Source organism: Ranitomeya variabilis, chromosome 2 (genome assembly GCF_051348905.1).
Source record: "Ranitomeya variabilis isolate aRanVar5 chromosome 2, aRanVar5.hap1, whole genome shotgun sequence".
In the NCBI taxonomy this organism is placed as follows: Eukaryota; Metazoa; Chordata; class Amphibia; order Anura; family Dendrobatidae; genus Ranitomeya; species Ranitomeya variabilis.
Genome location: NC_135233.1, coordinates 1,017,351,056 through 1,017,377,753, shown reverse-complemented (window position 1 = coordinate 1,017,377,753; position 26,698 = coordinate 1,017,351,056). Strand labels below are relative to the sequence as shown.

Sequence of the window (26,698 nt, the reverse complement as noted above, 5' to 3'; positions counted from 1 at the left end):
AGCAGCAGAGCCAGGTGAATCCTGTTGTCATCGGTGGTGGCGGCCATCTTCCGGGGGCCGCACGTGCGCAGATGAAGCGCTCTGCTTCCCGGGGCTTCAGGAAAATGGCCGCGGGATGCCGCGCGTGCGCAGATGGGGATCGCGGCGGCCATTTTTCTGAAGTTCTTAGCTTCAGGAAAATGGCCGCGCGATCTCCATCTGCGCACGCGCGGCCTCCTGCGGCCATTTTCCTGAAGCCCCGGGAAGCAGAGCGCTTCATCTGCGCACGCGCGGCCCCCGGAAGATGGCTGCCACCACCGATAACAGCATTCACCCGGCTCTGCTGCTTACCGGGCTGCTGCATCACCTCACCGGGGAAAGGGACCCTCTCACACCATACCTGTCACAGCACGTCCTGATCCCAGCACGTCCTGATCCCAGCACCCCCTCATCCCAGCACCCCCTCATCCCAGCACCCCCTCATCCCAGCACCCCCTCATCCCAGCACCCCCTCATCCCAGCACCTCCTCATCCCAGCACCTCCTCATCCCAGCACCTCCTCATCCCAGCACCTCCTCATCCCAGCACCTCCTCATCCCAGCACCTCTGCCGGTAACCAGTGCTGCAACCCTCCCATGGACACCAGGCCGTGGTGTCGCCCACCTAAGCAGGAAGGGACCCTGCTCAGGTGCACGCCGTACCGCATCACCCCACCTCTGCCGACACCATGCCTCCTGTGACCCTGCTCTGCCACCGCCAGCCTTCAGGTAAGATACTGTAAATTCGGACAATAAGACGGACCCCCATCTTATAAAAAAATCTTTTTTTCTGCAATTTTCACCCCAAATTTGGGGTGCGCCTTATGGTCCGGTGCGTCTTATAGTCCGCGAAATACGGTAATCGGGAAAATTAATTGCCCACCCCTGCTCTACACTGTGACATGTATTAAGTCTCCTCTTAAGCTACGTTCACATTTGCGGTCAGCGCCGCAGCGTCGGGCGCCGCAGCGGCGCCGCATGCGTCATGCGCCCCTATACTTAACATGGGGGCGCATGGACATGCGTTGTGCTGCGTTTTGCGCCGCATGGCCGCAAGCGTTGGACGCAAGAAACGCTTCAAGTTGCATTTTTTTTGCGTCCAACTTGCGGGCAAAAACGACGCATGCGGCGCAAAACGCAGCGTTTTAGCGTGCGTTTTGCCGCGGTTTTGTTTGCGTTGTGCGTTGCGGCGCCGACGCTGCGGCGCACAACGCAAATGTGAACGTAGCCTTAGCCTTCTTTTTTGCAAGCTAAACATTCCCAGATCCTATAACCGTTCCTCGTAAGACATACTTTGCAGTCCGCTCACCATCTTGGTAGCTCTTCCCTGAATTTGTTCCAGTTTTTCAATGTATTTTTTAACATGTGGTTTCCAGAACTGGACACAGTATTCCAGATGAGGCCTGACCAAGGAGGAGTAGAGGGGGATAACATCACGTGATCTAGACTATGCTTCTCTTAACACATCCTAGAATGGTGTTTGCCTTCTGAATCCTTTCTCTGTCTTCTCTAGTGTTAGCTATCCCTACTAGCTTTACATTCAGTTCTCTCATCTAGATTATTTATAAAAGTATTGAACAACACTGGTGCCAGGACAGAGCCTTGTGGTACACCTCTTGAAAACACTTTTCCAATTGGATGTACACCCATTTATACCACTCGAAGTACGATCACTTAACCAGTTATCAATTCACCTAACTGTAGCCTTGTTAATCCTATACTTTGCCATTTTTTCAATATAGTATGTGATACTTAATCAAATGCTTTGCTGAAGTCAAGATATACTATATCTACCGCATTTCCCTGATCCACCCAGTCAGTGATTCCATCATAAAAGGAAATTAGATTAGTCTGACATGACTTAATTGCTACAATACTGGTTCTGGTTAATTATTGTATTCTTAGCCAAGTACTTTCATACACGCTGTTTAATAATGTGTTCAAATAGCTTTCCTGGTATACAAGTAAGGCTCACTGACCTGTAATTTCTTGTCTTCATCTTTCCTTTTTGGAAGATAGGGACAACATTTGCCCTTCTCCAATCTTCTGGGACTTCTCCTGTTTTCCGGGATTTTTTTTAAATTTTTTTTAAAGATTCTGGCTAGTTGTTCTGCAATTTCCTCTGCTAACCCCCTTTCAGTAACCTAGGATGCAATTCATCTAGACCAGGAGGTTTAAATTCATGTAAATTCAGTAAATGTTCCTCACCATCTTTCTGTTTATAGAGAGTGTGGATTCTTTTATTCCTTTGATGTCACCGTGAAGATCAGTTGATATTACAATTGCTTTCTTAGAGAACACAGATGCAAATAAAGGAATTTAAAAGTTCGGTCTGCTTAACTTCATTTTTGACCACTTCACCCTTTCCATCCTGTAAAAATCCTATAGCATCTTTGACTTTTCTTTTGCTTTTGACATATCCCCAAAATCACTTTTTACTGCTTTTGGTCTCCCTTGCAAGCCTTACTTCATTACTGGCCTTAGTTCTTCTAACTCTTGCCCTGCATTCCCTGCAGACAGCATTATATTCTTCTTTTGATATGCGCCCCCCCCCCCCCCCCATCTTTCTATTTAATATACATTTCTTTTTTTGTTTTTAACAAGTGATTAAGTTCAGTAGGATCAACCCTCCTAAGCTGTCTACATGGGCATGTAGATAATACGAAGAGGAATGAAATGATACATTGATATCTGTGATCTGATGTTCCATTAAAGAGGGATTCACATTTTCTTATATGTAAATGAGATGTTAAGATCTATGGGCCGTACATAGATCTCCCCGAGAAAATTTAAAAAAAAAAGAGAAAAGGGGGAGTTATTATCCAGCTTTCCCACTGATTGGCATTACAATAATGTAGTGGGAAGCAATGGAAAGGAAGTCAGGAGTGGTGCTTACTGCTGACCTACAGTTACAGATCTGATGCAAGCCCATCCACGCAGTAGGTCTGGTATCTGGAGATGCACAAGAACAACATGGAGGATCAGAATGGCAGTGGAAGAATCTCAGGGGATTGTTTATTATTCAACATTTTCATCTAAATGACAGGTTCACTTTAAAGTGATTTGTCACAGTGCAGACTAAACTAATTTTCATGTAACGTGCAATGGATAAAAAAACATTATGAAATATTGTTAAAATCACTTTATTTAAGACATGTGATTTTGACTTTTTATTACAATAATACAGAACAGGGCGGTTTAACGGGGAAATTATTGTGCTGGGGAAAAAATACTTTCCTCTTTCCCGTTTAAAAAGAGCCAAACTTGGGACAGATAACACTGAGAATGCTATAACTTGTAACATTGACCAAAGCGGAACAATGGAGAAAAGTAAAAATGCCCATCCAAGCGCTTGTTATAGGCGACAAATAAGTTTAAAATTGCATTATTTTTTTTTTGTACCATTTCTTTACAAAAATATTACTGTTGAATTTTAATGTATGGATATTAGGCTCGTGTCAGTCCCATTATTATAAGTTTAATTTATTTATTGTAAAATATGTACGATGTGTTGAACAATACAAGAAATATATATATAAAAAAAAGTGACAAACCAACAAAAAAAAAAAGGAAAGAAAAAAAAAAAAGATTAAAAGGAGCAAGTGTCAAGAAGAAACTTAACTGCAAGAGATGAAATTGGGTAAAACTGCTACTGTCCTTGATTTGCTGGTATTGACTAGTAAAAATGTGCAGGACAAAGTTTAAAAAAAAAATTTGTCCTTTCTGATATAAAACAATAAATGGTGACATTCTGCGAGAGGCAGGGACCGCAGGATCCAAATACAAAACTTCTGGAAATAAAATGGAACATGAGACAGATCTTGACATCCACTGAGTGATAGAAATCCTTGTTCTGCTGGGTCCAGGGTGGACATTTGGCCTCATCCGTGCCCCCTCTTTCGTTTCCTCTTCCAGTGCATCTTGTAGTTTATGTACATTTCCATACAGGGGTAGAGACCGCCGTCCTCCAGGCCAAGAGCCAATATGCAGAAACAAACGGCTGAACATAGAAAGGTTGGGAGGTTAAAATGTAGACTTGTACAGCAGGAAAAATGAGTCGATAAAACCATTTGTCCATAAAACAGGCTATGTCTCCAATTATTTCTCTGTAGGACCAAATGCAGACAGGTGGGAACATTCGGCGCCCGCGGTAGCACAGATCCCGACTAGGGGGTGTACAGTCTTCTTTCCAGACACCGGAAACTTTCCTCAGGTTGTACACAATCCATCAATACCACAAGCATTTGGTTTCAACAAAAACTGTTAAAAAAAGTGTTTTTTGTTTGTTTTTTTCTAAATTTTCTTACAGAAGCTCACAGTATACAGGCCTTTAAACAAGAGTTCCAGGTATGTGCTGAACCTCAGAACATTGGCATCCCAAATCCCTAGGAAAGAGGAAAAAAAGGTGTTACACTGATGGAAAACGCCTGGTGTTCCCACATTACAAATCACTGAAAATGGTTCATTAACCCCTTCCGACATCGTGCGTGCATTTACACCGATGCCCGACTCCCTCCCTTTGATGTGGCCACCGGCGGTGAGCCCCACCTTACCCGGTACATGTCAGCTGTTTTGAACAGCTGACATGCGCCTCTAACAGCCACGGGTAGAATCGCGATCCACCCGGGGCTATTAACCTGTTACATGCCGCTGTCAAACTGACATCAGCATTTAACATGGAAATCCACCCACCGGTGACCCCCATCACGTGACTGCGGCTCACCAGTGGGTTGGCATGCCAACCAGAGGTCTCCAGGAGACCACTATGGTTGTCAGTGCTGGATTGCTATGAGCACCGTCTGGTGGTTGGCGCTCATAGCAAGTGAGCAATTCTACTAAATACAGGTGATCTGTATGTAGCAGAGCCGATCGGGTTACGGTAGCTTCTAGTCTCCCATGGAGACTATTGAAGCATGCCAAAAGTAAAATAAAATGTTTTTTTTTTTTTTTTTAAATAAAAAATATATATATAAGTTCAAATCACCCCCCCCCCCCAAAAAAAAAATCACACATGCACATATAAAAAAGAACCTAGACATGTCTGGTGTTTTTGAACTCGCAATGACCTGGAGAATCATAATGGAAGGTCAGCTTTAGCATTTAGTGAACCTAGCAAAAAAGCACTTTTTTTTTGCAATTTCACTGCACTTTGAATTTTTTTTTTTTTCCCAGTATATGATATGGTAAAACCAATGGTGTCGTTCAAAAGTACAACTCGTCCCGCATAAAAACAAGTCCTCACATGGCCATTTTGACAAAAAATAAAAAATGTATGGCTCTGGGAAGAAGGGGTTCAAAAAATGAAAAAGCAAAACCAAAAATACGGATGGTCGTTAAGAGATTAAAATGGCAGGGAGACCAGGTTTGAACAGGACGCCGATCCTTGATCTTTATGTCCTGACAGGTTACTTCGCTTATATGTAAAAGTGATGCCAGGGATCCCTAAAGAAGGTTATGCAAATTAAAGACACAGACACCCCTAAATTAGGTTCTTCAAAATGATACCAGGGACCCTCCAAACAACTCTACGCTGACAATGGGATCAGTCATGCTGTGGCCATACAAGTGTATGGGTTTTTTTTACCGTAGAAGACAACTTGTTTTAGTGCGCTTATGGTCATATTCACACTCTGCAAGTGAGGAGAGGGTGCACTACAGTGGTGATGGCCAAAGACTTGCACTTATTATGGTGCTTGAACCATCTAGGGGACAGGTGTGCTATGTATTTTTGGAGTCGATCCGATTTGTAGTTTTTTTTTAATTAAAAAAATCACATTTAAAAAAAAAAAAATTCCATAGGAATTAATGGCGACCTTTCCATGACCCCCAACTTGACCTTCCAAAGATGGCAGCTATGCAAATGTACGGTGTCCATTTTACGACAAGATCATTTATCAAAGTCAAACATCAGAATAAAGTGACTGACACCCAACACCCTCCGGTCCCATGTGTGAAAAGTAAGTGCACCCCCGGTCCCGTGTATGAAAAGTAAGTGCACCCCCGGCCCCGGGTGTGGAAAGTAAGTGCACCCCCGGCCCCGGGTGTGAAAAGTAAGTGCATCCCCGGCCCCGGGTGTGAAAAGTAAGTAAGACCAAATACTGATCGTGTGACGGCAGCCTAAGGCGGTTTTAAAACAATATAGCTCAATTCATTGTGTCCTCAAACGCGCCTGTTACTCTAAACTACTTCTGAAGTAACCATAGACCAACATCTAGGTGCAGCCATGGGTCAGGGTGCCGGATGTCAGACACAGCCAGACTCCCCACAGAGAAGATAAACATGGTTTATTACCATGCTACCTTCTCAATCGCTGTATGCACAGCACTGAACCAGTGATTCTGTATGCAGATTAGGCATCACTGATGGCACTTCATCCTCCAGACCCAGGTATCGTGTGATCGCCATGTGTAGGGAGAAAACAGAAGCTACTGGGTCCTAGGTGACCCAGGTAGCTCTATGTGAGCAGAAAACAAAACTTCCACTGTAACTGGGGCCAACATACCAACCCAAGATACAGGGAAAATCGGCAATAAAAAGTATTAATATGTTAAAATGCCCCCTAAGGACTTTGGTCTAAGGGGTAACTTCTCTTTGAGGAGAGTGACATACCAGCTCTGGCTTGTCAAGATGGAGGCTTATTCGCCGTGCAATGCTCCTCTGAGAAATTTGATACGCAAATTGCCTCTTCAGAGAAAAAGAGGACATGAACACTATAGCACCACATGTTGGAGGCAGCGATCCTACAAGTCACAATCAACCCTTTGATTGCAAGATTTGTTAAAGGGTTGATTGTGACTTGTAGGATCGCTACTTTCAACAGGTGGCGCTATAGTGTTCATGTCCTCTTTTTCTTTAAGGACTTTGTAACCCCGTGAGGTCTTAGGTCGGTTTCACACTTGCGTTTGGCTGGTCTGTGTATGGCTGCGTACTTCTTCCCTTAAGCTCAGCCTACTTCTGCATGCGTCCTGCGTACCTATCTTTAACATTGGGTACGCAGGGACATGCGTTGCATGCAGATGCGTCCTCATGCGGTGTTTTGACGTGCCCACGGACCGCGCAGGAACGCAAAAAGTTGCGTTGCATGTGGACTCATCGGCATACAACACATGTCCCTGCGTACCCAATGTTAAAGATAGGTACGCAGGACGCATGCAGAAGTAGGCTGAGCTTAAGGGAAGACATACGCAGCCATACGCAGACCAGCCAAATGCAAGTGTGAACTTAGCCTTAAATGTGTGAAAAATTATGCAAAAAAAAAGGCATAAATAAAAAACTAAAAAAGTTACTGCCAATCTGAATAGCTGTTTCAAGACCCATCAAAAAAAAATAAAAATAAATTAGAACCACCTATGATCAGTATGTAAAAATAATTTCTATGGAAGGGGGAACACACTATAAAATGTTTTCAGTGGTCCTTTTTGGTCATTAAAAATATTTTTTATCTTTACATGTTCCCACCAATAACAAAAATAAAAACCCACATATTATATAAAAAAAGGGGACAAAATAATTTGAATATTCGAAAGAAAGAATTTTAGACCCGGTAAAAGTGCATGTGTGATAAATCCCGAAAATGTGCCAGGGCATGAAGGGTTGGTGGGGATGGATTGGTCCTGAACTGGCTAAGCAAAAAAACAAATGTGAGAGGATATAATCAGAAAACCAGGCATCAGTGTAAATGTAGCACATCACCCAAACACTGTAGAGAAATGACATCAAAGTCTATGCAGAAGGTCCGTAGACGCCATAGCAGCGTCCTCAGCCTCATCCTATAATACATGCTCTACAGACCGGCTGCACTCGCTCTCTATATATGTATATTGGGTATATTCTGTGCTATATAGATAAACATTGAGGTGTATTTTATAACAGGCTCCGGCAGCACCACAAGTACAGGTAACACAAAACGACATGATTACATACTGATTCATCTTCAATAATGGCTGCAGAGTCAAAGAAGTCTGGTCGGAGCTCTGCTCTTTCCCGTCTGTTTCGAGAAGGTGGCTAGAATAAACACAAGAAGGTTAGTCCTAATTGGATATATACAAACTTCTAGCTCCCTCACTGGGATCATTTTGGGCTGACAATGTGACCCCGCACGGTAAAGCCACGATAGTAGTATTCAGGTCCTCACTCATATGTACAATCTACTTACCAGATCAATAACCATCGTGTCCTCAAACTCCTCGTTCATGTCTTCCAACTGCCCCCTCGAGGACATCATTACATCCTCAAATATGGGCTCAGCATCATCCTCCATTAGACCTCGTCTGAGAAAGGAAGAGGAAAGATTCCTGGATAAGAAATAATCTGCAGATGCTACACCATCCCGTTAGCTAGTCATTTTTTTTTATGTGCAGGACAAGAGTAACAATCAGTATATGACAGTAACAACGTCTAGATCTAACACTATTAGATAAGGAGATGTTCCAACAACAAGACAATGTGTAAAGCAGCGGTCCCCAACCTTTTTGACCTAGAGAGCCACATTCAGCACAGAGAGGGTCGCGAGCAACATCCTGCTCCTGTCAACCTCAACGTAGTGTCAATCAAAGCCCCCATTACGGGTATAATATGGGTATAATAACCAAAGCTTTTCCACAGAAATCACTCCAAAGAAGTACTGAGATCCAGGGGTTACCACAATGCTCCAATTCAGTATTCTCCCATCAAGGACTCCCAACACACTGTCGCATCCAGGTTCTAGAACCTCCTCTAACAGGTAATATCATCCCCCATACCTAAAACATCTCTAAACCCCTAAGACCAGTAGATGTGCATCCAGATCTGATCTTCTGTGCAGGGCTACTCAAAAATTCACCATTTTGAGATGTCCTCTTCATACCTGTTTGCTAGACCTGGAGCTAATGCACCAAGCTGGCACACAGTTGTAAGCCACAATTCCTGGGACCGCGAGCCACACGTGGCTCTCGAGCTACAGGTTGGGACACCTGGTGTAAAGAAATCCACATGTAGGAACCAGAACAGCAGCAGAAGCCTAATCGGTACATGTAGCCTTACCCTGAAGGGCCACGAGAGCTAGAGTCACTTCAGGAAGATCTGACGAAGCACACCCTGGGGGAACCTGCAACCAGGGCTGTGGAGTCGGAGCCCATTTTGGTGAAGTTGGAGTCATGGAAATTGAGGAGTGGGAGGTTCGGCTTAGGCTACTTTCACACTAGTCCGTCGGTACGGGCCATCGCAAACCGTCGGCTCGACGGACAGCGTGTTAATGTAGCACAACGTGAGCAGCGGATGCAGTTTTACAACTCATCCGCTGCCCCACTGTGAGTTCCGGGGAGGAGGGGGCGGAGCTTCGGCAGCGGATGCGCGGTTGAAAATTGCGGACACGATGCACAAAAGTAGTTACATGGAACGTTTTTTTGTGCCGACGGTCCGCCAAAACACGACACATCCGTCGCACGAAGGATGCGACGTGTGGCAATCCGTCGCTAATGCAAGTGTATGGAGAAAAAAACGCATCCTGCGGGCAGCTTTGCAGGATGCGTTTTTTTCCTCCAAAACAACGTATTGCGACGTGCGTCACACGACGCTAATGTGAAAGTAGCCTAAGTGACTACACAGCCCTGTTTGCAACCACGCGTCCCAAATGTTATGGAATTTTTCTGGGTGAGGTCAGTGATGGTACAGCAATTTCTTATGGCGCATCGGCACTGATGAGTGACATCAGATATACTACCAGCCACTCTCTCACCTCCACAGCTTTCTGTCCATGACACAGAGATTCTTTCCAAAAGTATACATGTACCTCAATGGCGGCAGAAAAGGAACAGAGACCATATTAATGTAATTTAAGAATCTAATCACCAGTTCCCAAAAACCCAGGATCTGTGGAAAACTCCAAGATGAGACACTTTGGAACCTCATTTAGGATATTGGGTGTAACCCTGGCTAGTCGGGTAATACACCTAATGTAGGATGCATAGCTGCGCAAGTCGATCATTGTGATAGCGCCTAATTTAAGTGAGGCTACTTCCCCTCCGACTCTTCTTCCATGTCCCACATCGGCTTCCCATTTCTGACTTAACAGAAGAAGGGAAGATTACCAAGACTTGAGGAGGAATACTGAAAAAAATGGTGGCTATCAACTGGAAGGTGGCGGGGAGAAACACCAGATCTGGGAACGGTAGGTAAACAAAAAGGCCTTGCACCATCTATGCATGCAGTGCATATTTTAAGCGCAGGTAATTAAAATTAGGGGCAGGTGACAGATTATATAGCTGACCTGCAAGAAAAGAAAGTCCTTCATCCACCATTCTGAGCAAACCTGGGGTACAGGCCACAGCCCTTGTCTCTCATTCCCCAATTCCCCAGAGGGATTGCAGCCATTAGCTACATAGTGTGGTTGATGAAAACCAGTTGGAATGCAGGACGAAGATCTAAGGTGACAACTAGGAACAGCAAATACTTACACTCCGTGCCTAACGCCGCTCCGCACTTTCATGTAGCTCATGGACGTTCTGTCTTTTCTATTCAAGTCTTCTAACTTCTGCTGACCCAACCATGACATCTGCATCTGAGGACTGGAAAACACAACACCCGTCATACAACACAATCCCACGTCAGATGAAGGTGACGCCAGGACACACAGCACATACTTGTGTAAGTAGTCTGGCTCTGAGCCGTGTTCAGACTCGTGTTCGGGCATTTGTTCTGGGATCGGTCTAGGGTTTTCCCGCAGTACTGTGGATGTAAGCTGAGGCGTGGTAAGTGCTCCTGGAGTTTGGATAGTGTCGTTCCTGGTTACCCAGGAGCTGTCAATGCTTTCTTCTTGAACAGATGGAAAAAGATATAGGTTACATTATGCAGTTTTACCCCTTTAGACACAAGAATTAAAGTGTGAGCTTAATCCTTCTGTATTAGTGAATAGGACCTTGGCGGCTCGTGTTGTGGAGTATAACCATACCGGGATAGTGAAGCAGCCAGCACTAGCATTCAGCTCCAAGTACCAACATGGAGCACAAGCCAAGGTGATCTGAGGTCTTACAGCGGGAGACAAGTGGCAGTGATGTCCTCACTAGGTCACCCAGTGACTATAAAGACAAGGCTTACAGTGACATGTAAACGTTTGGACACTCCTGGTCAAAATTACTGTTATTGTGAACAGTTAAGCAAGTTGCAGATGAAATGATCTCTAAAAGGCCTAAAATTAAAGATGACACTTTTTTGCCTAACATACAAAGTTTTTTTTTATTTTATAAATTACAAAAATGGAAATGGGCAGATGCAAATGTTTGGGCACCCCTGGAGAGTTGTGTGCTAAGATAACTCTCAGACCTTAGCCTGTTGGGGTTATGGCTTGTTCACCATCATCGTTAGGAAAGGCCGCGTGATGAAAATTTCCCAGCTATATAAAAACCCAGCCTCCTCTAACCTTGTGCCAAAAAAAGCAGCCATGGGTTCTTCTAAGCAGATGAAAATGTTGGAGGCCCACAAAGAAGAAGGCTAAAAGAAGATAGCAATGCGTTTTCAAGTTGCCCTTTCATCAGTCCGAAATGTAATTAAGAAATGGCAGTTACCAGGGACAGTGGAGGTAAAGATAAGGTCTGGAAGGCCAAGCAAAATTTCAGTGAGCTGCTCATAGGATTACTAGAGGCAAATCAGAACCCCTGATCTACTGTATAAGACCTTCAGGAGGATTTAGCAGACACCTGATTAAACATGGCCTTCATGGAATAGTCATCAGAAGAAAACCTCTCCTGCACAGTCACCATAAAATTCAGCATCAAAAGTATGCAATACAACATCTAAACAAACTCCATACATTTTGGAAACAAGTCATGTGGACCGATTTGGTTAAAATAGAACTATTTGGCAACAATGATCAACAAAATGTGTGGAGAAAAAGGCCACAGAATTTCAAGAAAAGAACATCTCGCCAACCATTAAGCATGGGGGTGTGGATCAATCATGCTTTGTGGTTGTGCTGCAGCCAATGGCATGGGGAATTTCACGGGTAGAAGGAACAATCGAGTCAATGAAATTTCATCAAATTCTTGATGCAAACATAACACGGTCTGTAAAAACTGAAGCTGAAAAGAGGATGGCTTCTACAAATGGATAATGATCCTAATCGCATGTTATAATCCACAATAGACCACCTCAAAAAGCACAACCTGAAGATTTTACAATGACCCTCACAGTTTCCTGATCTGATCATCATTGAAAATCTGTGGTTAGACCTCAAAATAGCCGTGCATGCAAGACGACCCATGAATCTCATAGAACTGGAAGAATTTTCCAAGGAAGAATGGATAAAAATCCCTCAAACAAGAACAGGAAAGACTTGTCTGGCTACAAAAAGTGTTTACAAGAGGTGATACTTGAAAAAGGGGGCGCTACTAGGTACTAATCATGCAGGGTGTCCAAACTTTTGCATTGGCCCATTTTTCCTTTTATAATTTTCAAAATGTAAAAGATGAAAAAAACAAAACATTTTTTGTTTAATATACGAAGGAAATCAATCATCTTTAGGCCTTTTAGAGATCATTTCATTTTCAACTTTGTTAACGGTTCATAATAAAAAATAATTTTGACCACGTTTGCCTAAACTTTTACATGCCACTGTACAGAGATAATGCCTTTAATGGGAACCTGTCCAGACGATTAAACAGAATACGTGGTGTGGTGTGTGGGCTGTGGAAATCCATGTTCATGCACACCTTTACGGCCCAAAAGTGACGTGAAAAAAAAAAAAAATCAGGTTGGAAAGTTTAAGCAAATTAGCCTGGACGTGCAGGGAGACTGGCCGTCCTACTACCAGACCTATTCCATCCCACCCCCAATGCACCTCCAGGCTCATTTTCATAAATCTTTAATATGTTTTCTCTGTACTGGCTCATCACTTTGGGCTACACAGGAACTTGTAATTCTATGACCTACATGGCCCTGAGCTCTAATTACTAAATGTCCTGAGAAGAAGGATGTTCAGCCTGTCCATAAAGCAAGAAATAATGTTGGGTCGCTGTGCCAGTCATACCTTCCACCCCTCTCTTCTTGTGCAGAGGCGGCCGGCCTTTCTTACTTCTCACAGAGGAGCCCTTGCAGTTACTACCTCCACTATTCACAGACAAGCGGTCCTCATCACTGCCCGTTACCAGAGAGTTTCTGTAGGAGATGAGAGGCAACCAAATGTCTTCTCTTCTCTCCATCATATGCTCCGTCAGGAATTTTTCCAGATATGAATGTCTGCGCCGGGCAGAAGAAACAGAAAGGAAATTAGTTTCAGGGGGAAATAAGCTGTGGATGTGCCCCTCACCCAGTGACGCGCCCCTCGCCCAGTGACCCGCCCCTCGCCCAGTGACCCGCCCCTCGCCCAGTGACCCGCCCCTCGCCCAGTGACCCGCCCCTCGCCCAGTGACCCGCCCCTCGCCCAGTGACCCGCCCCTCGCCCAGTGACCCGCCCCTCGCCCAGTGACGCGCCCCTCGCCCAGTAAGGCTTAAGCCATCTGCTTCTCTATATACCTTAGGTGATCCTTATAAAGGTTTGCACCAGAATTAAGATTTTTTATGAGACCGTACATCTAAATATGAAGATCACAAACAATAGGATAATCCAAAATTCCTAAGATACCAGCAATGTCATACTTACACTGTCTTTTTGTCCTGCCGTAACAACTTAGAAGAAAATTCACTCAATACTTCCAGGAAGGCCAAGTTTGGTGGTGGATACTCTAGGCCCTTAGGATTTTGGTATTTAAAGGCAAACTCTATGCCATCTCTGTATTTAAGAAATTAAAAAGGGAATACAAAAGTTAGATTAAGGCTTAACGAAAAATGCAATATCCTGAGGGGGCAGCTACCATCATAAAAACGATCTATTGTGTTACATGTAATATTTGGACAATTGTTATTTTTTTTTCCTATCATTTATTAAAAAGAAAAATCAAATGTATTAAAAAAAAAAAATATATATATAGCCACATCTCTGAAGTAAAAAAAAATAATTAGAGACAGGTGGTCTGTACCACAATTGTATTAATGCTAATTTGAGTTTTCCCTGCTAAAAAATAACAGATCAGTCAACCGTAAAACCAAAGTTTTGGAAAGTGGCAATACAAGCTGTTTTTTTTTGTCGATTTTCGATTTTTATTTATTTTTTCCAACACTTAAAAAAAAAAAAGAAGAAGCCATGAGAACAAACCCCAAAAATACAAAATGTGGATTTTTTTTCCCCATGCAATTTCACCTTACTTGGAATTATTTCCCCATTCTGCAGTACATTATATGATAAACTGAATGGTGTCATTCAAAAGTACAACTACGCAAGTGAAAAACAAGCCGTCACACGGCTATGTGGGTGGGAAAGAAGAAACCAGTTGACTCCTGGAAAATATAGTAACACCACAGATGTAAAACCCCACAATGTTGTAGCAACTCTGAGGAAACCTAGACATGTCATCCATCACTTACTTGTGCAATGTTGCCACGGCTTCTCTGGTCTTGATCTGATCCAGACCGAACGTGAGAGCAAACCTGCGAGCCAACTCCTTAATCCCACTGACATGGGCGGACGTCCGGTCTAGGTTGGGGCCTTGCTCCTGGACCAGCTCGTTAAACAGCTGGGAATAAAGTGAAAAAGAAATAAAGAAAAATAGGAGAACGTCAACAATGAGAAGGACACCACCACCGGGCTGATGGATGACAACGCTTACCTGCTGCAAACTAAGGATCAGGGTCTTGGCACACTGGATCTTGTCTATCTGCCGGGTTTTACTTAGTGTTTCTTTAATGATGTCACCATAATCGTTGTAATACTACAGAAGGAAACACGAGCAATAAGTAATCTGCAGACCTTCCCTCCTAATATTCTGTTATTAAATTACTCCGTCTCCTGTGCTGCACGTCTTCCATCTTTACACAAGCATCCCTTCCCCAATCATCCGGATGTTGGTAACACGTTACCTTCATGTAGTGCTTGAAGATGTCTGCGGCTGCGTTCATGTCCACAATGTCATAGATGATAAGCTTACAGAAAGCGGCCAGCAGGTTCCTCCTCTTGTGCAAAGCCTCAATTTTGTTGGCTTCATCTTCTTCGTCACCCTCTGCAGGACATCGCATTATTGTTAGTAAGTACATGAGCCTGTTCACACTGGTGTCAATGCTTTACAAGTCAGTCTGGCAGAAGAATTATCTAATGAAACCCAAACTAAAGAAAGGTCATCCCTAAAAATGCCCAAAACCTGGTAAAATACATCCAATTAATATTGTTTCATGAAGGTTGTTAGGATTAGTCATTTTTGACATCAGAAAACACTTACACAGAATTGTGAATGCAGCTCTGAAGTCTAAAAGAAAATGCACAAACTGAAGTTTTTGTCGCGGACATTTCTCTGCATTTATCAGATTAGGGAGGTTTCCACAACTTGTGCGAGGAATTCTGCAGACACCAGTCACATGACTGGAACAGTCCTAGACATTTCTGGGACACGTTGCCCAATTGTAAGCATACATCGCGGTGGCATCGTCACACTTGGCGGCCGCATCTTTTCTCCAGGTCATCCATGTGGTGGAGAAGTCTACGAATGGAGGCTGCCGAGTGTGCACCTCTTTTCGCGTCACAGACTTAACATTCCCTACATGTGAGTTGTTTCCACCTTCGCAGACCGATTACACTTCACAAGGGTCAGGACTGCAAGTCTCTTGATCTGAACTCAATAGATTCATAGGGAAATATAAGCTCAGTTCAGAAGACTTAGAAAGTGAAATTAGCCGAATGCTCGTACCATACACTGCCAGATTGTGCTTAAATGGGTATTCTGAAGCTTGAAAGTCACCCCTTTAAAGTTTGATAAGGGATAAGTTTCCGATTGCTGTGGGTCTGACCACCATCACTTGAGTAGAGGTTTGCATAGTCGGCCAATGCTTCATTCTGAGCCTGGTTCATCGAGATGAGTGGGGGAATCCATGCACGGACCCCCATCGTGGTAGGGGATAACGTTCAAACTTTAAAATACCATTTTAATGAGACATCAGGAGAAAAACATGATAAACATATATATATATCCCAATTACCCATGCTCTGGTTCTCATCATCTTGATCAATGAACACATGATCCATGACGAAAGTGAGCAGTTCAGATTGCAGTCCTATGTCAGGATTAAAGATAAGCAGCACAAGATTGTCCCTTCCACCCGTTGTTAGCTGGTGGCTGAAGATCATAAGAAGGTCACAGAGCAGCATGAATGCCTGGAAGAAAAGGAAACACATTGATGCCAAGTCACAAGTTTTGGGTAGAAAACACCACCTGATGGCAAAGAACACCCGCACAAGAAATGATAAGGATCCAAATCTACAGGATTACATTTTCTTGTGTCCATGACCTGGTGCTCAACCAGAAACATGCTGCAATCAAGGATTTCAGCAAAAATGTATTTTGGGGAGATTTATGAAGGCTTTTTTGGGAGATTTCCGGCATATTCAATTCAAAAATTTTATTGCACTTTTTTATGCCTTTTTGTCAAGAAGGTGCAAGAATGGGCACGGTTAGCGATGGACATGGGCTGTAACCAAATGTAAGAATGGCAACTTGGTAAAAAGCCATCGCACTCCAGCAGAGGGGTCATTTACCAAAAAGGCACATAGGCGTTGGTGAATTTGGGGCATATTTAGACATCAGAGGAGCCAGAACCGAATCAGGATCTGAATAATCCCTCCTGGTGAATCCCCCTCATGTTATTTCCTTACTGGACACAAATCTCGGCATCATTGCCCCGACTCTACCTACCTGTTCTTTCACCTGGGTGTTAACATTGGAAAGACACTGCTGACAGATGGCCAAGAAGGACTTTACAGTTTTTCTCAAGATCAACATATCTTCCTGTAAAAAATAAAATCACATCTGACTAGAACAGCACGTCTGCCTCCAGGTACATTACACTGCATACATGGCCGGAGGGCCGCATCACACGCTGCATACAGGGGACTCACTTTGGAGGGGTTGCCTTCTGAGATTTTCACCAGCTGCCACAGTACGGAGTAGTGCGAGCACTGGAGAGCCTGGACGCCAATCTGGACAGACAAGCAGAGTGAATACACTGAATGGTGCCCGCGTCTCTACAACACCCATACTGGTGCCAGATACCCACCTGCTCGATCATGCCTTCATGCTCAATGCCCGCCCTCAGCAGCCGGTAACAGTTCCCAAACAAATCCCATTTGGTCAGATCATGAGCGCTGGAATAACAACGATTTATAGTCAGACCCTTCCCAGCAATGAGGCAAACACAGGTCCACAAAAAGTCCAAAATAACGGACAAAGGCGGCACATATCATTAGGTTATGTAATCATTAAAGGGGTTGTCTGGAAAGCACAATTTGTGGTTTTAACAAAAATGCTCACACTAGTTATAGAAAAAAAAAGCCTTGTCCAATATCTGTCTGCACCAGTTCTGACACTGCCTGGTATGCCAGCAGTCTCTGCTTCCTGCTACCACGGCCACGGCAGTGATCCACAGCAATAATAATAACCTTTCCTAGGTAAAGAGGTGGCTTCACACTCGATCAGCAGAAGTTTAGCATCTTCAGAGAGGTGCCCATGTAATCAATGAAGGGGACACAGCAAACTGCTCTCCTGCATGGGCAGTGGTGTCAGTCAGTGGCACAGAGCTACAGAACCAGGCACAGCTACCTGTGCCCGTGTAAACCATGTGACCAATGTGGCATTTCACTTCTTATATCCTTTCACTTATTTTAGTATTGTAAACAACTTTTTATCTTCAATAAATTCGTTTTTTTCTCCAGGACTGATCATTTATTCTCAAAAAACTAATTTGACAAGTAAAAATCTCTCTTCAGTGAACACAGATTTTTCATTACGGAGATAGATGACAGTTGGTGATTATGAGGTTCTATGGAGGACTGTAGCTGCCCACTCAGACCTTGCAGCACAATGTCAGTGACGGCCTTTAGCTCCTCCATAGAATATTACAAGCACCAACTGCTTGTAACGGGATATTCAGACTTCAATGAAACCAGATTTTACCCATGAGTTGAGAGCGAAAGATCAGTCCAGGAGGAGAATAAAGTAGATTTCTCTGATCAGATAGATTACAAAGTTCTTCATTTCCTAAAGAACTTTCATTTAAGAAATAATAAGTAAAACGCTGGTTACTCTCTGCTTGTGCAAGAGAGAGAAAGACAAAGTGCACTCACTTGTGAAAGCACGTCAATCGCTTCAATGATGCCAAGACATTATATACATCATCCTCGTCGGCTTCATCGATCTAGAGAGACAGGATATACTTCACAGATAACATTTTTAAATCCATTTTTATACAAGTATTCCAATTTTGCATGCACCACAAATAACATTACACATTTACAGTATGTGATTTGCAGCAAAGTATAAAGTATTTCTCACTGTTTATGAAACAGAAGAAAAGTTATTGTGGAAAAAGTGAGAAACTCCACCAGGGGAAGCACGGGAATTGTTATCAGCTCATGCACAGAACTCCTGTGGTTTCATTCCCATATATTAGACACTTGTATTAAATCTGGAAAGTGCTTGTGTAGCATCAATTGTTTCAAGACAATGGGGCGCTTCAGCCACGGCAATCTAGCAGGGTCTTACTGTTACAGGGCGGTTGTAGTTTTAAAGGGATTTTGTCAGTAAGATTTCCACTAAGAAACCAGAGTAGCTCAGGTTAGGGGACAATGATACATCTGCAATGATCGCCTTCAGTGCTGCGTCACACCAAAAGGTGTACTTTATTCATTTGCAAATAAGCATCACAAGTGATCTGGCTGTCTATGGCTCCACCGCTGCCGCCCCACTTCATGATGGAGAGTGGAGGTGACACTGAGCCTCCGTCTATGCTGTCAATCATGTGAGCATGGAGGCGGCGATGAAGAGGGGAGCCACAGGCTGCAAGCTCCAGATTCATCGGTTTGTGGAATAACACTAAATAAAATGAAAGTTGCACAGCTCCAAGTTACCAGCCCTGAAAAGGTAAATCCCATCCGACCAACACGTCAGAAGTCAAATCACTTTTAGTGGTGCAACCTGCATCTAAATCATTAAGTGTTGTACGCCTCTTAATGAAGGGTCGTGTGGCAGTAAGACGGCCTCATCAGTGTAAAGGGTACAGACCTAGCCAATAAGTCCCATCACCCCCACCTCCATAACCCACAGATCAGTCATAAAGGGTTAAACATTTTCCACAACAGCACAGTAGGGAAGAAAGAAGAAGAACAACCCATAACAGGTATTTAATTTCATCAGCCGTTCATATGGCCATGATAGCTTTCCACAAGACCCTCTCTGATCGTGCGACCCCCTGGTAATACGGGCGTGCTTACTTCTTGGAGTAAATCCTCTACGGCGTGTGAGAAGCGATCGACCAGCTCATCGATCAGCTGACTGTGGGCCACGTCCACCCTGTTCTGGATGGTGTACTCCTCACTGCACAGGATGCTGTACGTCTTACTACAGGCTTCTAACACGTCCGACTCCGTGTGTTTCTCCACCACAAACTTGATTTGCTTTAGTAAACTGTCCAGGTGCTGAAAATGGAAAGAGAGCAAGGTCTGGGGACACATCCAACATGCAGCGTGACATTTACACGGCTCATCACCAATGCTACCATGGTGGTATCCAGCACTAGCTAGAGGTAAGCCCATGATGGGGATGGGAGACGTCCTACATACACCCCTGTTTGGTTTAATAGTACCGTATTTTTCAGATCATAAGAGGCACATTTATCCTACAAATTTGAAAGGAAAATGGCGCTGCGTCTTATAATGTGGATATACCTTACCAGCTGCGGTGGAGCAGGGTCCCAGAGTCGCTGCTGGAGGAGGCAGGAGTGGAGCGTTACTGCAGGCCGCGATGACGGGGTGTTCAGATGTGCGCCGCTGCGGGTGTTGGGTGGTGCGAGGGCTCTGCCGACATTTTGTGAAAGCCCAGAGCCCCTGCACTTACATGCTTTACTATGAGGTGGACTTCGGGAAAATGGCGGCCAGGGGTGATGCAAGCGCAGATGGAGATCTCAGCACCAAGATGTCATCTGCGTCCCATCCCATCATCCCAGCCTGCAGCAACGCTCCACTCCTGCCTCCTCCAGCAGCGACCCTAGGACCCTGCTTCACCGCAGCCACCACCCTTGGTAAGCAATAAGACGCATGGATTATAAGTAGCACCAACATTTTATTTAAAAAAAAAAAAGGGTTTTTTTCCTATATTTCTCCTCAAAATTTGGGGTGCATCTTGTAATCCGGTGCGTCTCATAATTCGCAAAATACAGTACTTAAGAGTTTTATAAATTAGAGGGATTTCAGAGTTGGCTAGATCAGGGTATATGTACATTTCAACATGTGATGTCTGAAGGTATGCTTAAATCCTTTGGCCAACTAAAAGAGGTGTTTAGGCTAATATATGGCCAATTTTACCATTAAGATGACTCCCCTTATAATAGATAATAACCCTTTTGTTAAGTTGGTTGTGGACAGAGGAAACTAAGGGACTTTTATATGGCTTTTGTATATAGACTCCTCCTTAAAGCGAAAAATGGGGTGACAGATTCCCTATAACACCTATATGAAGAAATTCCCTATACAAGCTAAACAAATCTGGGAGGAAGACCAATCTCAGTGGATCAATGGAACTCACTCTTGGAACGGATACCCCGATCATCAGTAAATGAGGCACAGAGATTCTCACAAATTGTCCTAATCCATAGGAAGTACAAGACACCTAGATTATTCCATATAGGATATTGTCCAGATGATGAATGTCTAAGATGTATACCGGAAGATGCTGGGTTACTACGATATTACTAGTAATGAGGGAACGTGCTCGGGTGTTACGAGAGGCTCTTGGGCGTGCTCGAGTATTATGTCCCCGCGGATGCAGGATTCGTATGGGGTGCGAATGTCTAGCAGCCATGAATCATGCAGCCGCAGGGAGACAAACATATTACTCGAGCACACTCGCTCATCACTCGTTACTACACAAGCTCTGGGAATGTTTTGAGTTTGGGAATTTTTGGAAAAAAGATTATGTCTATGACTAGTAGAGGATATAATACCGAGATGACGGCGGATCCCAGAAAATGCACAGGAGGATTAATGGAGAAGGACATGAAATTTGACCCTGTTCAGATAGTGATTTCCTGGGTATTACATCAGGCTAAGGAACATACTGCATCTAAATGGATTAATCCTTCACCCCCGTTAATTGGAGAATTTAAAAAGAGAGCAAATAATATCATTAGACTGGAAAAAGTTACATACAAAAAATGTACTACCATGATTAAATGTGAGAGAATATAGGGGTCCATGGTTGGATACGCCTAATCTGCTATCAAGAGTTATGGGAGAGACACTAATTTATTTGGATGGGCATTTTATGCGTCTAATGAGATATTTTAAGGCTTTAGAAATATCCAATGTGTCTATTAACATTCTATTTGCCAGTCTAAATCACTGAAACACAATCTGCAATAAATGTGTTACCTAAGAGGCTGTAGGGCCTCCGAGTATGGAAACACAGTTAGCTGGGTATGTTTCCAGCAGATTTCCAGCCGACACCTGGGACTGGCAGTAACCTTTTACCACCGGTCACAGCCGCTAGCTCACACTCATCTGACGGCATGGGAACCGCAGGACTCTGACTGGCGGAAACGATCTTACTGCCGATCAGAGCCCGTGATACCCGAGCTGTCACACATATTACTGGATCCGAGTTCTGGTACCCGAACAGAACATACAAGGGCTCGCCCATCACTATTTGAAAGATTTGATCCCTACTTCCAACAAACTGTACATGTGAAGAAAATGCTGTGGCGACCACTATCTCATTTCTGGATGTGACGATGTGGGGCTGGTAGGATCCCATAAACACCCCCATGTGACAACTCCTACATACCTTCTCCATTCGGCCCGTGCTGTACAGCTCCAGATCAAAAAACTGAGGGATTTGTAAAAGGTTTGCCACTTTCTCCGCATCAGCAGAATACTAGAGAAAACCGTACAAAACGTTACATTTCGATTTGTTCGTGTCTGGGACATGACAAATACATAACTTTGTATGGAAATGCAAAAGTTGACTTAGTTTACAGCTATTCTTCGCTGCTAGAAGAAAAAGTCACAAATTGCATTTTTTTTTTTTTATCATTTATCTGCAGCAAAATCTATGTATATTACATGCAGATGTTGCTGAGGATTTTCTGCACGTTTCACCATTTCCATTATCGGCACAATGAACCGACACCACAGGACAATTGACAAAATGAAAATAGCTGCAAAGTGTAGGTGACCTGATGAAATCTCGTCTACTTAGCAGGCACAGTATTAGGAGGTGGCTCCTGTGTGTAAAGCAACAACAGGTATGCAATGTGTGAACTTAGGATGTTACACAGAAAAAAGATTACAATGCGGAGGCCTGCCCTATAATCTATGTCTGCAGCAATCTCTTTTCACTCTGAATATCCTCTCTTCTAAGCTTCGGTATCCAGTGCTGTAAGATATTGTGATCGTACAGACTAACACGCCGGCCACCACTTGCTTTTTCCCCAGTAGAAGCAGCCAGTAACTGCTGGACATTGCAGGGATACAAGGTTTGAGCATCAATCATTAAAGGGGATGTCATGGTAAGACAGTTCTGTGGATAAGATAAGACTGTGAGCACACAATGACTGGGCAAACCAAGCACAGGCGCTCGGTGCAGCTGGATGCGGCCACATGTTTAAGTGCACGTTCTCACTTACTTGTTTCCCTCCTCTCCCCCACCTTGTGATTGACAACTGTAGCTTTATAGAGCCAGTGAGGAGCAAGAAAGGTGGGAAGGTGCACTTAAATGTTTGGCCACGTCACGAGTGCACCTGTGCTCACAGACTCCCTGTACAGCTAAGCCGTGTGCCATACAATCATACCTTAGATAGCAGCATTGGAAGTGCAACAATGAATTGTTCGGTCAGCTTATTCTTGTCATCTATTTGAGTTTTTCTCTCCTTCGCAGTTAAAACCTGCAGAAAAAAAAAAAGAAAAAACCTTTTAGCGAATTTCACTAAGTGTGAATTGGACATTACACAAACCCCTGGTTGAAAAGAGCCACCCGGTAAGCTCCATTTCCTACTCACCCTTTTCCCGGTTCCTCTCCCCACGGGAGGATGCGCCTCTGCGGCCTGACGAATTGTACACACCATGAGCTCTATCAGGGCGCTCTCCTGCCGCTCCGACATCACTGGAAAACAACAGACGCTCAGTGCAAGCCTCGCCAGTATTCTGCGGCCATGACATGGTAGGAACAGGGTGCGGCACAGGAGTATTTAGCACTGATTTGGAAGCACAATATCTGCTCCTCTACGTAGAGAATTTGCCATAAACCACTGAGATCTATTTTGCTAGGTGTCAGAAGTTCAGATCCGAGCAGCAGCGATTGTGGGATCGGTGCATGAATTTATAATAGGAGCAAAGGTTGGGATCCAATTCTGTTCTTGGAAAACATTGCTGTGATATCACAGGACAGGATCCAATCTCCGTATAGAGCCAATGTGAAGGCAACAGACCGTCAGATGCCATTGTGTCAAAACGGACAATAATCCAGCACCGAAGTTCAATAATAAAATATTGGCAGGCCGGCAATGACTGCAGGAAATGTAACATGTTGGTATACAGGTGTGACCAGAGGCAGAGCTTTGCACCCGCTTCCTCAGCTTGTCGGGAGGAAGTGACAAGGTAAGGGGTGCACGGATCTGACAAGGAGAACGTTTACTACTGACACAGGGGAATTACACCATAATTGGGAGCCTCAGAAATAACTACAAACGTGATCATTCAATAAGCAAAGTACAATGAAAGAGCAGCCGTAACTATGTATGATTGCTGCGCATAGAAGCGGAGGGGGGTGAGGCAGCAGGAGACGATAACGATCATGTCTGCTAGGAAAACATTGTCAGAAGGGGTCCTCAAAAAATAAGGTAAGTACGAGACACTTAGAACCACATGGGAAGCCAGTCTACCCTCAAACTAATGGGCAAACTGTAATGCTGTGCTGTGCCCTCCAGAGAAAAGCAATCTGCGGATGCGAACTTATAGGGGGCAAAAAAGTGACCCCTTGTTAAATCACTAATGGAGGCACTGAATGGGTTTTCTAGATGGTGGCTATGGCTCCGGCTCAGTCTGTGCTAGGAAACGTGACACGTGGAGACCTCACCGGAGCATCGCTGACGGCTGCACTGTCTCCACTGCTTTACGGTTTAATATCGATACCCAACAATATGGTTCCGATGATTTATGGATGCGCCTTACCTTCCTCTCCCTGCACGGGCTCCTCCACCAGCAGCTCTGCCATGCATTCCCAGTCTTTCAGGAGTTCTTGAGAACTTTCCCATAAGCTATCCACTAAATAGGCCGCATGTTCATGTAACTGTGGGATGAAATACACAAATCTGAATGGTAAGAGCCATCAGAGACAAAACCTTCAAGCAGCAGAACAGTTTTATGACCTTTAGAGTCCACGTATACCCTAAATCAGATCATAGCTGCAAAGTTACTTCTTAAAATACAGCTCCTCACCAAACACATGTATCTGCATGGTTACAGACAAAAACTCGATGACCTGATCTTTCAGGCATATTCGGCTACAATATACATCTGGAGATTTTCCAGACATATACATTAACCCCTTCACCCCCGGAGCTTTTTCCGTTTTTCGCTACCCTCCTTCCCAGAGCCATAACTTTTTTATTTTTTCGTCAATTTGGCCATGTGAGGGCTTATTTTTTGCGGGATGAGTTGTACTTTTGAACGACATCATTGGTTTTAGCATGTCATGTACTAGAAAACGGGAAAAAAATTCCAAGTGCAGTGAAATTGCAAAAAAAGTGCAATCCCACACTTGTTTTTTGCTTGCCTATTTTGCTAGGTTCACTAAATGCTAAAACTGACCTGCCATTATGATTCTCCAGGTCAGTACGAGTTCATAGACACCTAACATGACTAGGTTATTTTTCACCTAAGTGGTGAAAAAAAATTCCAAACTTTGCAAAAAACAAAACAAAATTGCGCCATTTTCCGATACTCGTAGCGTCTCCATTTTTCGTGATCTGGGGTCAGGTGAGGGCTTATTTTTTGCGTGCCGAGCTGGCGTTTTTAATGATAGCATTTTGGTGTAGATACGTTCTTTTGATCGCCCGTTATTGCATTTTAATGCAATGTCGTGGCGACCAAAAAAAACGTAAATCTGGCGTTTCGAATTTTTTTCTCATTACGCCATTTAGCGATCAGGTTAATGCTTTTTTTTATTGATAGATCGGGCGATTCTGAACGCGGCGATACCAAATATGTGTAGGTTGGGTTTTTTTTTTATTGATTTATTTTGATTGGGGCGAAAGGGGGGTGATTTAAACTTTTATATTTTTTTTATTTTTTTCACATTTTTAAAAACTTTTTTTTTTTACTTTTGCCATGCTTCTATAGCCTCCATGGGAGGCTAGAAGCAGGCGCAGCCCGATCGGCTCTGCTATGCAGCAGTGATCATAAGATCGCTGCTACACAGCAGAATTGCAGGTGTGCTGTGAGCGCCGACCACAGGGGGGCGCTCACAGCCACCGGCAATCAGTAACCATAGAGGTCTCAAGGACCTCTATGGTTACAATGGAGGAGCATCGCCGACCCCCGATCATGTGACGGGGGTCGGCGATGCGCTCATTTCCGGCCGCACGGCCGGATGCGGTAGTTAAATGCCGCTGTCTGCGTTTGACAGCGGCATTTAACTAGTTAATAGCGGCGGGTGATCGCGATTTCACCCGCCGCTATTGCGCGCACATGTCAGCTGTAAAAAACAGCTGACATGTCGCGACTTTGATGTGCGCTCACCGCCAGAGCGCACATCAAAGCGGGGGTCCCGACATGTGACGTACTATACCGTCACATGTCGGGAAGGGGTTAAGGGTGCGTGTCCACGGTCCGTAATGACGGCGCGGAAAATCCGCTTCGCCCAAAGCGCTGCCCCCTTCTGTACGGGCAGTGATTCCGGCTGTGTTTAGTGAACACATCCGGAATCTCCGCACCCCATACATAGGGCCCTGTGTTTTACCCTGCGGCGACGCAGCGGCGACGCAGCATCGCCGCCAGGTAAACAGACATGCTGCGTTCTAAAAAGAGGCGCCGCATGTCTGTAAATGCAGGGCCGCCGGGTGCGTGTTCGCTGGCTTGCTCTTCATGTTCAGTTTGTACATAGGCAGAGAGAGTGATGCCAGCGCCATGTGTCACGCCACATCACAGCCCCGGAGAGAGTGAGTGCTGACACCATGAGAAAGGCGCGGGGCGCGGGAGCAGAGTATAGGTTTTATTATTTTATCGGAGCCTAACATTTAGTTTAAGAATGGGTTATTCCCATGGGCCCCAATCAGCAGATGGACACCAAAGGTTTAATCTATCAGCCTCTTTCTGGCTAGACTGCACGGACATACCATGTAACCATTGAGGAAAGCCATAGTAAGGATGGATGCCTGCGCCTGAGGAGGCTTATTGTAACATGCATACCACATGGTAAGGTTTTTTTCTTGTTTTGTGGCGGCACTCTGTATAGGAGAGCTGCAGTCCTATACACAGTGCTACAGAAAATAAAAATCCATACCACGTGGTATACATTTTTTTTTTACGATAAGTCATTTTAGGCGCAGGCATCCATCCTTACTTCACCACTTTCCTAGTT

At 44.3% G+C, this 26,698-nt stretch overlaps 1 protein-coding gene across 3 annotated transcripts in view; it reads right to left on the bottom strand.

The window, feature by feature from the left end:
* Positions 1 to 3,151: 3,151 nt before the first annotated feature.
* Positions 3,152 to 26,698, bottom strand: part of STAG1 (STAG1 cohesin complex component) — a 190,854-nt gene continuing 167,307 nt past the window's right edge. For 2 of the 3 annotated variants that reach the window (XM_077291304.1, XM_077291306.1), the window contains 20 exons: positions 24,289 to 24,406; positions 23,118 to 23,221; positions 22,911 to 23,003; positions 21,905 to 21,994; positions 19,339 to 19,542; positions 18,193 to 18,263; positions 17,127 to 17,214; positions 16,969 to 17,049; positions 16,766 to 16,858; positions 16,053 to 16,227; positions 14,943 to 15,082; positions 14,693 to 14,794; positions 14,451 to 14,599; positions 13,630 to 13,758; positions 13,018 to 13,226; positions 10,637 to 10,805; positions 10,451 to 10,561; positions 8,173 to 8,287; positions 7,941 to 8,021; positions 3,152 to 4,402 (listed from right to left, as the gene is read on the bottom strand). In XM_077291304.1, coding sequence (XP_077147419.1) covers positions 4,379 to 4,402; positions 7,941 to 8,021; positions 8,173 to 8,287; positions 10,451 to 10,561; positions 10,637 to 10,805; positions 13,018 to 13,226; positions 13,630 to 13,758; positions 14,451 to 14,599; positions 14,693 to 14,794; positions 14,943 to 15,082; positions 16,053 to 16,227; positions 16,766 to 16,858; positions 16,969 to 17,049; positions 17,127 to 17,214; positions 18,193 to 18,263; positions 19,339 to 19,542; positions 21,905 to 21,994; positions 22,911 to 23,003; positions 23,118 to 23,221; positions 24,289 to 24,406 — 2,346 coding nt within the window. In that variant the 3' untranslated portion in view covers positions 3,152 to 4,378. Of the gene's footprint in view, positions 4,403 to 7,940; positions 8,022 to 8,172; positions 8,288 to 10,450; positions 10,562 to 10,636; positions 10,809 to 13,017; positions 13,227 to 13,629; positions 13,759 to 14,450; positions 14,600 to 14,692; positions 14,795 to 14,942; positions 15,083 to 16,052; positions 16,228 to 16,765; positions 16,859 to 16,968; positions 17,050 to 17,126; positions 17,215 to 18,192; positions 18,264 to 19,338; positions 19,543 to 21,904; positions 21,995 to 22,910; positions 23,004 to 23,117; positions 23,222 to 24,288; positions 24,407 to 26,698 lie in introns of all 3 variants that reach the window. The other variant, XM_077291303.1, reaches the window with a different exon arrangement.